The 11,053-nt window shown below is 36.1% G+C and overlaps 1 protein-coding gene across 1 annotated transcript; it reads right to left on the bottom strand.

Moving 5' to 3' along the window:
* Nucleotides 1-431: 431 nt before the first annotated feature.
* On the bottom strand, nt 432-9,303 carry LOC104411321 (neuroserpin-like). The gene is made up of 4 exons (XM_010021714.1): nt 9,202-9,303; nt 2,981-3,067; nt 1,612-1,701; nt 432-727 (listed from the first exon to the last, which is right to left on the bottom strand). The coding sequence occupies exons 1-4, from the start codon at nt 9,206-9,208 to the stop codon at nt 651-653; spliced, it is 261 nt and encodes an 86-aa protein (XP_010020016.1). The 5' UTR covers nt 9,209-9,303; the 3' UTR covers nt 432-650.
* Nucleotides 9,304-11,053: the final 1,750 nt, after the last annotated feature.

Consider the following 11,053-nt stretch of genomic DNA (forward strand, 5'->3'; position numbering starts at 1 on the left):
ACTGACTAGTCTCAAATACTCATGCGATCAGATTTTATTGGCATCAACAGTTACGGAAGGTCAATTGCAGAGTCACATGCACGAGCATTCATAAAAGCAACATTTCAGAATTACATGTGAGAGTTCACACAAAGCCTACCACAGTTATGTTATAGAATAAAATCGACTAGGCTTAATTTGTTCCATTAACTTCAATGAGACAGTGTATTGCAGTCTGTTTACTACTTTTGCAGGAACAGGAAGAGATCACATTTTCCAGATGTAGTTCTTCAAACACAATAAATTATCATATAGGTTTGCCATTTGCATTATTTAAAACTGCATGCATTCCGCTCCTGTCTCATTGATCAAGTCAGTCTTTGGACTGTAAAAAAATTACCAGTAATGAATTTGCAGTTTTTTGCTTTACAGTTCACTAGAACAAGAAACAGTTGTTGACACGTACACGATTTTAGTTTAAGGACACGGAAATCACAATGACAGAAACAGAACTATTACTTTAATACTGTAAGCTTTCCTCTGGAAATTGACTTTGCACACTTAGATCTGAAAGCATTTTAAACAATATCTTGGAGGAAAACACGGAAAACCTTAAATATATTAACTTCAAACTTTATGTGCTTATCTCCTCTTTTGGTAGCTGGTGACAGTTAAAGTTTTTCAAAGTCACGGCCACTTGTATTCATTGCTTCAGGGTGCATTACCCTTCCCATGAAAAACACAGTACCTGTGGAAAAAGTGGGAAGGGAGGGAGGAAAGGAACATGTCAGCACCAAAAGGAAAAGTTGAGGCTGTAAGATGATGAATACTGATAATAAGTTAGAATGCATGTGATGGACATTTTTTTATAGGAATATAAGCCTTGGAGGACTTAGTAGCCATGAAAGACAGTGGATCAATATCGCTAGAGAAGAAGACCTCTTTGTATTCAGAAGTGATACAGGACAGACAAAAACAGTGAAGTCTTCTGCATTTCAGTGCCTCTCTGCTTATTCTAAAGGCTTGATTTAAAAAAACACCAGAAATCAACACAAACGTTCACTTTCATTTCAATGTTTCTGATGAGGGTCCATGAAGTACTGTCCCTGACGTCATAGTTCTGATTTAAACTTTTCTTTCTGAGAAGAATTTTGTATATTGAGTAGGGAAAAGAGCAGATCTCCTTCAGAAAGACTTTTGCCTAATTCTGTCTACAACAGCAGTGATCCTCAACTTAGAGTTGGTTAAAAAACCTGTACACGAATGATCCTACCTAGTGAGTCTGTAAGTATTACTGCAACCTAAATGGATTAATATACATTGATATTTATGATTGGGATCTCAAATATACAAAAAAACCCCTTCAAACTGAACCTACCAGAGTCTGCTTGTAAAAAATGCAAAATACTGGAACACAGAGACACGTATGATAGTTGATGGGTGCATAATAATCTTTTGTCATCCAGTCACATCCACATCATTAAAACAAACTACAAATATGAAACTAAGGAATTCCTTAATCATTGCCCCTTTTGCTAGTGAGTGCTGTTCTAATCCCTTGCTTGCCACAGAACACTTCAAGAGCTATGAATATTAGTGTGAAAAATGTGAAAGAATCTGCAATATTCTCACCTGTTCTTCTGTTTCTGACCAAAAAGAAAAAGGGATGGTCAACTATAACCTGGGGATACAGCACTGCCATTCTGCTAATGGCAATCATTCCTAAAGGAAGAAGAACAGAGACAACTTGTTAAACATCACTGCACATTCTCCTACTCTTCATGAGAGATACTTGTGAAGCTCATGAGCAGACACTGAAGTCCCACGCTCAGCACTAAGCATCACCAAGAAATAGCATGAAAAAATCTAACTGAAAATCAAAGAGTCCTATAGATTAATTGCATGCCTATTTATGCTTTAAGAATGATTAACAACACAGTGGCACAATTCCCCAGGCCAAGGGAGCAGCTTATAAATTTTAAGGTCCAGAACTCTAAGAGGAGTTATGACTCCTGCTCACTTGTAGAAAGAAAATGCATTACATTAGACAGCACTGCTGACCTGTTTTAAACAGCTCCAAGCCTGCAGTTGATAGTAAAAGGTAACCCTTAATAACTATGGAATATGACAACTAAATGGGCTGCTCTTGAAGCTTTTAGCTTAAGTCTTTAAATAATGCAGGGTTTGAAAGTAAAATTAACTGGGAATCAGGCAGAATTTGGCTCTTTGTTACTTTTATTTGGAGATGCATAGATTCCTCCAGGACATTATTATTAGTTCTCAGTGTTTCATTTACTTTACATTTTCACTGCAATGTTAATAAAGACTCATGCATGCCTGTTATCTCTGTCCATATTAATGTTACAATTTAATCCAGTTACTGACATTCACAACCAGGGAAATAACTCTTCCTTTCTTCAAAGACTGGTACAACTACAGGCAATTAGAAATCACCTAACAATACATATTGGCAACTAATCTAACTTATTTTCAGGAAAAGCATGAGATAACCAAGTAAACAAACTACCTGGCCTCCTAGCATGAATAAGGGCCAGCTATGTTTCTGCACTTAGCGCTTCGAATCTTACATCTCTGTGTACAAGCTTATACAAGTGCAATTGCCACAACTGTTACTCTCCTCTTAACTATTCTGAATGAAATACCTCTGACGATCTCAATTACCAGATAAAAAATTAGGAATACTGAAGTTTCATAAAGAAAATACAAGCTGCAGTCTGTACCCTCCTTATGATCAGAAGCAAAGTAAGGAAGATTTTCACAAATCTTTTCGCAGAAAAGAATATTGCACAACATGCCTTAAAAAAAATGTTAACACTTTCAATTTCCAGAATTGTCTTCTGAAAAGCAGTATACTAGCTATGCTGTATCTTCATGCTACATATTATTTACCTCTCCTGCCTGTACAAGAAGTCAGTTTTGAAAAATTAACTAACACAGAATAACCAGACATTTGATTTAGCTCTGCTTTTCAGTCAGGTACCTGAGGCAGCAGCAGCCTCTGATCCTTCCTCATTAACTTCTAGAAATGCCTTGTGAAATGCCTTTGCAAGGTAAAGTTCCTTGTTATCTGGAAAAGGAAAAGAAAACATATTTCAAGTGGCTTGATGGTAAGAATGAAGTACTTAAAAAACCCCACAAACACTGTCAAAACCCCCCAAACTATTACCCACCTTCTATCCCAAGTAGGCAAGTACAAGAGCTTTGTATATAGCAGTTGCTTTAAAATACCTTCTGCCAATACTATTTATTATACTATTAAAATAGCACAATCTACCTCACTTAAATTTATAGCCCTCTCCTACACTACGGTATTAAAATAGCATGGCACTGTCTAGAGCACCAGCATACCAGACAGAGTAAAAGACACTCCTTTAACAGATGATTTTAAAAGCAACTGTTGGGAAAAAGGATTATGACATTATATGTTAAATGCTTATAACAAACAATTTTATTTCAGCATTAGGTGCAATATAAACTTCCTCCAGCATAATTAGGTATCCTCTTTCTTGTCATTATATTCAAAAGAAGCTGAAGATAAATATTTAATGCAAAAAACACCATGGAATTATGCATTTTTCAGTTGTTCATTTTCCATCCTTCTTTGTCAGTATTTAATTTTGGTCCAAGCCTACTCCTGCTTAAGTCAGTGGCTGTTTCATTACTTTTCTTTAGTGGCTAAATGATCAGATCTATTGCAATACTCAGCAACTTGCAGGAAGCAAGACATGTAAGACCATTTGATCTGTTTGACTAAGTTTCATCAGTAAGGCATAACAATGATTAGATATACATTTATCGTACCTACATAAAATCCACAGTAATGACAGAGCACAACTGGCAGTTAAAAAAGGAATAAAGGCTTTCTCAACAGGGAGACACACAACCATGAAAAACTAATCTAACCACCCTAGTGAGACAGCTACATGATTGTGTATTTCTGATCCTTCACAAAGTGTTCAATACCAAAATCAGCTGAAGGCTGACTAAGAAAGGAAAGCTTGGGATTATTCATCTAATTGTTACCCATTTATTTTGGCTCTCAATGATAACCACTAGTTCTAATAGTAATGCAAGCTAAAACCATAAGAAACAACAGTTTAAAATGTCTCTCCTCAGCAGATCTCATTACTCCTACATACACTCGTTGAACTGAAATAAGCCTCCTAGCTCAGCTGCTTAACTTCAATCTCACTGGCAAAAGCCCAAAGTCATTCCCTTTAAGACTGTGTGTAGTAAAATGTCCTAGAATCCTAAAACCTGTAGTTTAAGACTTTCGTTCTAAGCCTTCAGTAATGCTATCTTGAAAACTAGGATAAAGCTCCAACTGCAAGTTCCAACTGAGATACTTAAAAAAAAAAAAAAAAAAAAAAAAAAAATATTTGCAGCACCTACTTATCTTGAACACTTAACACAATTCTCACAGCTTTTGTCTCTGTAACTGTCAACAGAAAGGCTACCTGAAAACACAAAGTGGTTGCATTCCAACACTAACACCATCTTTAAACCTCAAGCATTACCTGCAAAAAATAAATCACAACCTAAGTAAATAGTACAATCAAGCGTTCAATAGTCATCCCCTAAAGCTTCTGTTCCATGATGGACCCATTAAGACTCAAGTTTTCAAAAACTGTTTTAGAACAAACACTGGATGTGCAAGAGTACTTAGGTAATAATGGATAGATACCCAAGGCAAAAAAGGCAACAGATCCATGCAAATCAGATCCTGCTGTGCATGTCTCATGCTATGAGTGTGCTGCCTTTGTAAACATGTCAGTTACCAGGATTCTTGGTGAGTTTACTGGTCAGTTCTACATATTTCAGCTTCCAGCAAGCTATCCTTGCCTGAGTCCATTTCAAAGCACTATTGAACATCTGAGCTATACTGTACATACTAAAAGAAAACAGTAACTTTGAAGCCTTTATAGAAAAATGCTAGGTTGGAGTTCCTTATCTTAAACCCAAATAAATTTTTGTGTTTAATAACAGTCAAAGAACTACCCACTTAGCCTAATCATGTGTTTCAATCACCTTTTTGATTACAACACTTAAGCCTGCTCCTGTGACCTGTAATATTCACAGCAATACTCTGTATCTTAATCCTGAATGTTTTATTTTGCATAGTGTGGTGGTGGTGATGGTACTCCGTGGTATATTTCTGGTCAGAACTCTTAGCACCTCAGAAGGCTGGTCTCCATCTGACAAGTTTATAGATAGCATAAACGTTGCTAGTATTTACCACCAGGTATAATAGTAGGCTTACTTGTAAATATATCTGGGTATTAATTAAAAAAAAACCCAAAACAACAAACCAAACCAAAATGAACCCACAAAAAACAAGACACCAACATTTTATTCAGTTGACAGGAATACAAGAAGTGCCACTGCAGATGAGACCAGTATGTCCAATCAGCCTAGGACACTGTGTCAGTGATAGTATTATTGTTTCAGAACAAGGTTCGAGAAGCCTTACAGGTGAAAACTACAGCCCAACTTACAAGAGAAAAATATCCTCTCACCCAGCACATGCCTTATACCCTAACCCAAGTTTCTAATCCACGGAATATACAGAATGCCTTTCTTTGGTGTAGTATAGATAGTTATGATTGCTCTGAAGCCATTTTATTTTTTTTAATCCTATCAATCTCATGACCTCAAGGAATACCCAGTAATGATCTCTGTGGTTAAGTTCTCCGTAAGAGAGATACTTTCTATTTGGTTTTAATTTGTTGACTTTTGCGTCGTTGGATATCTTTGTTCTTGGATGGTGAAAAGAGCAATTCCACAGCCCACTTGACATTCTCTAGATTCTTCTCTTTATATTGCCACTACCACATCCCTCTCATTTGTCTCTCCCCAAAGTGAATGATTCTATTTTCCCATGAAAGCATAATGTCGTCACCGAGTTCTTTGTTCTGTTTTGTGATTGTCAAACCACTGATTGAAATACTTCAATATCATATCCATCTTGTCATTATTACACAACTTTTTCTTATGTCTTTCATAGGATAAGGTGAGACTTACCTGAATATCTACTATCATGTCATTTTTCTCTAGTAGCTTCTTTTAATCTGGATTTTCATAAGAACCAATATGACTTGATCGTTAGCATCTCAGAAAAGTCTTATGGAGATTTAGTATCAAAGTTTAAGCTTTCTGCAGGACCACAGCCTAGATATCCATTAACGTGTGGGAGTAATCTGAAGCTTACTTCTAATGTACATGACTCCGTTAGCATCACACTTCATTTGTCATTATGCTCCATATGCTTGCAAACTCCTACTCACAGCTGCCAACTGGTTGCTCTCAAGTCTCATTTTGAAAAAGAATGCAGGTTTATTGGCTTTTCTAGCTTAGGCTGTCCCAGAAAAATTCTACGTATGTCAGTCAAGACTTCAAAGAGCTATTTACAGATGCCCTTCTAATTACGTTATATTGTGAAAGTAAGTCATTAATATCACTTCACTGCTCACAGAAATTCAGGTCACCTTGAGGTTAAAGGTGGTTGCCATTTAAAGCATTATACAACAGAAGAAATACTATAAACATTTGAAAGAGAAGGCCAATTTCAGTATTTCAATTAGTTCAAGGGTAAGTCCTAAATGGTGTCAAAATACTCAAATAGCAAGTTCGCGTGCTTTGTAAATTATAAAAACCCAAATACCAGAAGTTGTTTCAAGATTATTTTGTACACCTGATGGAATTAGAGATGCAAGTAAAACCTGTCAAAGTCTTTTGCTGAAAGTGAGAGTCAGAATACATGCAATTAGACAGCCAATAAGAATGTCCTCCTACTCACCTGTGTTGACAATTCGATTTCTGCAAGAGAGTAACATTTAAAATGTGCATTTGGATTAATACTTTCTCTTTGGTTGCTCCCAACTGAGACATCATGGGAGGTAAAGCTGACTTGTCTATTTCCATTTTTTCAGATTGAGTGAAAAAAGCAAAAAATTCTGAATATTGAAAAATAAGTCTGTAATCCTGCAGTTTGATTTATAGCCACTAAACCCACATAGAATTTCACTGAAGTCAACAATCTGTGCCTGGATCTGATTGTAGGATTAGGCCTGTTGCTGAAATCGCAGGCAGCTTTCGTTGATTATTTCATTATATAACACAAAAGTGAGAGCAACAGGAGGAGAAGTAATTTTAAAAGCATCAGAATTTCTCTAAAATCTCCTTAGATTTTCTTTTTAATGATTTGCTATCTTCCTAAATTAAGTGTCCAGACACACATTTTGTTCAAAATGTAAACCTTGCATTTACGGTTTAATGAAGTGCCAAATTTTCCAGAGGGCTGACAGTGAGATGCATGTAAACTGCTGGCTTCAAACTTTTCTGTTAACTGACATACTATTCATGTATTTGTAAAAGCAAGCTTTCAACATTTTTCTTCACCTTTTTCCCCTTCCTCCTCCCTCCCCATTTTACATTGTGAAAACTAGAAATAGGATAATTATTCTGTATTTTAATTACTTAAAATTTAATTTCCATAGCTTCAATAATGAGGTTTTCATTAAAAGACATTACTTCAAAAACATGTTCTTATTCTTAATTAATGAATGACCTTTTCATCACCTGGCAGCATCTGCCCTTTTAAATGAAAAGCAAGAAAGTCACAGTACCACTCAAGAATTCTTTCTATACACTGCTCTACATTGCTTAACAAACAACTTAATCTTTAAATGGCAGAGAAGTTAATTCAGTCATGCAAAACATGATACTTTGATTTTGTACAGAGCAATTGTCAAAAATGTAAAACATTAAACAAATCATTAGTCACATGGATTAAAACACAAGCACATTCCAATCTTTCTGCTAGCCTCTCTACCACAGAATTAGTCCCCTAATATAGAGATGAATTTTACATGACATTTTATATGAGACAAACGCTGCCTTGGTGGTTTAGTCTTCATGTGTGTTCTCCATTCTTCATAGTATCTTTCCTCCAGGAAATACTTTTCCATATATAGACCAGAATTTATTGAAAAGCTTACTTTTATTTGTGGTGGCAGAGAAACAGAAGGGTTTTTTTCTTCAGAAAAATGGTATTTCTTTAAAGGAGGATTTTTCATTTATTTTAATTCTTTTCACATTGTCTAACTCTAGCTTTTCCCATGATTTCACTGGAAAAGTGAAAGTGGCAAAACAGTGGAACAAACTACTGATACACTATAAACAATATTTCAAACTTAGCAAAAGTAAGAAGGATATGAAAATTGCAAACATTTCTGCTGTAGATTTTAAAGGAACATTTGCCTTCATTACCACTATTCTGAATAAACCACCCAGGTGTGATTGCTTCCAGAGACAGACAATTAAGAACAGGTATTTTCCATCAGCTAAGGATCTATCTGCCCAATTAGGCAGTAACCCACAGAGCACTATACAGGGAGCAGTATACAACCATATATTACAAGAACAATGACAGCAATCTCACACAGGCACATGCTTCTAGATAGAGAAAACTGGGTTTACCAAAATTTGGGTCTAGACAGACCATGCTAAATACACTGATTGCTGGCTACTTTTGTTACACAGAAGTAAAATCACTTCTCAGGCAAAGATGACTCAATTACCTTTAGTGCCACTTCAATAACTTTTAGGAGGCATTAAAAGAATAAATATCCCATTTCCACCTGAATTTCTAAATGTATTGGGTATTTTAACTACTGAAAATAAAGTGTTGTCAACATAAGTGACTAAATTGCTTTTATCTCAGAACTCTTTCTTTCCTGTGGTACTTCTATAAAGCAGGTATCTGGGGAGATGACTAATTGTACAACAGCTTAATGCTCCTAATGCTATGAACAAACAGCCTCTGGAGATAAAAGATGACAAGCCACTCGTTGTGTGAATCCCATTTGTCATCAAGGCACTGAAGACATATATTGCTCCAATGTGGATCTACCTCTTGCATCATATTATACTTTCTCTACATTTCTAATGAGGTTCAATTCTGAAATACTCTGAGTGAATTTTCCCAGGTCAAAAATCTCACACCTCACACACACACCTCTGATGGATTTCTCCCCTGTCCTAATTGCTCCTACAGCGAGCACAATCTTGCATCATACAAAAATCATGAAGGATCAGAAAACTGCTAGCAAGTTTTGGTTTGAAGAGCTTGTTGATTATCTTTAGGTGATTTCAGTACTTCCTCATATACTCTCAGAGACAACACAAGAACCTCTTTCTTACCAGACATTGCAGTGAGGTCAGCACTGCTGCTGAACAACTCTGTAATTCCGAGACCTCTCCAGACGTCTTTCAGATCAATTTCCTGTTCTACTGTGAACCTGGAGAATTTAATAGAAAATTACAACAAGCCCAGACATAAGCAGAGCTTATTGTTATGACAATAACAATAGTTAGGTAATGACGATTGAAACACTGAGGTAAATAATGTAAAGATTCAGTGCTAGTAGTACACTAACACACCTTCTATAGAAACACTTCACTTTAGTTTACTCCCATGGCTCAATTTTTTCTTCCTAATGCAAAAGCAAAAATACGCTAATGTTATGTACATAAAACCTCAGTGCAAAATTATGTAGTAACTAATGTAAATGTTTACTTTGTATACAAGAGGTCTATTATAAAAACTGAGTTTAACTGTACACATACTAGAACAGAATATCAAATAATGCAAAGGATAGCACAAATTCATAAAAGCTGTTGGCAAAGGAGTATGAAAGTAAGAAAGATACTCTTTTTGTTGAGACAGTATAAGCAAAGACCAGAAGTTATGAACATGAACATAAAGCATTTCTGACTCAGCTTCTAACTGCTCTTGTGGCAAAACTTTAACTGGGTTTTGACTGTGAGTAAAGAACAGGGAAAACAAATAGTTGTTAGTGCAAATGCACATGTGAGTATAAGCTGGCAGGATTTCAGGGTTAGTTCGTAAAGCCATGTTCTAGGCTATGTTACTGTGCTGGAAGGACAAATTGAGATTTATTTTGGTCAAAAGCTTGTTCCATTTACAAAGACTGCTCTTCAAGCATTATAACTTATGCCTAGTGTCAACAAGACAGAAACAGAAAAAAAAAAAAAAAAAAAAAAAAAAAAAAAGACTCAAGTCCTTTGCATGTGGCCAGAAACAGACTCTAGAGCTGGAGAAACAAAGAAACACGTCAGAATAATAATAAAAAGAAGAATGGCAGCCCCAACCAGAAACTACTAAAAGTCTACAAACACAAGAGACTAATTATAAATGTTTGTTATGGGTGAGTTATGGATTCTTTGTAAGATTATCAAATTATTTTTTACATTTGCCGACAGTGACTGGTTATAACTATACAACACAAAATATAGTCCATGAGGTGTCATTACAGATTCTTCAGTGAACCATTCAGTCAGAAACAATTTTGCAGTTACACTGCAGTCCTTACTGACAGGTCTTACCTGTGCTAGAACCAAATAAATTAATAGGTGCTTCTGTGCAATTTCCTTTTTCAGGATTAAACTTCCTGAACTACAAGGAGGAACACATTCTTTTCAAGAGAAAATATAGCCAGAACTCTGAGCAGAGAACAGCTGATGAAGAGCTGTGTGACACCTTGGCATGTACAAGCCTTGGCAGCTTGAAAAAGAATCTGGACATCAAAGGGCAACTGGATAAGAGTCAAGTGGATCTTCCTCACAACACTTACACAGAATAAGAAAAAATCTAATACAGAATCTACATTTGTAATGAACTTAAAAACGCCATTAGAAGCCAAAAACCTATGATGGAATAGAGGTCAGTCATCACCCAGAGAAGAATTTTATGCATGTTAAAATAAGATCTGGAGATAGGTTAGGATTGATAAATCACCAGTGGCATTGCAAGCCTTTGTGTACCCAGCCCATATGAATTCCAGGATATGCCTCGAATAAAACCAAGAGGACTGATTCTTGTGGTTTTATTCTTTTGGCAGAAGAATCAGCAGACACCAATAACAATTTATGCACTGGAGGAAGCTTCTAATGGTGTTCTGGCATATTCTGCATCAGTGTGGCAGCATTTGTCCATCATAGTTGAGAAATCATGGCTGGCAGGTGAAGTTCC

Source organism: Nestor notabilis, unplaced genomic scaffold, assembly GCF_000696875.1.
Source record: "Nestor notabilis isolate BGI_N333 unplaced genomic scaffold, ASM69687v1 scaffold2739, whole genome shotgun sequence".
NCBI classification, from domain to species: domain Eukaryota; kingdom Metazoa; phylum Chordata; class Aves; order Psittaciformes; family Psittacidae; genus Nestor; species Nestor notabilis.

What these genes read in the sequence shown, in the direction of transcription:
- LOC104411321 (XM_010021714.1), bottom strand. An exon ending in AGAGGCTGCTGCTGCCTCAG is followed by an intron (nt 1,702 to 2,980) that starts GTACCTGACTGA and finishes TTCTTCCTTTAG; the next exon opens with GAATGATTGCCATTAGCAGA. An exon ending in GGTCAGAAACAGAAGAACAG is followed by an intron (nt 728 to 1,611) that starts GTGAGAATATTG and finishes CTTTTTCCACAG; the next exon opens with GTACTGTGTTTTTCATGGGA.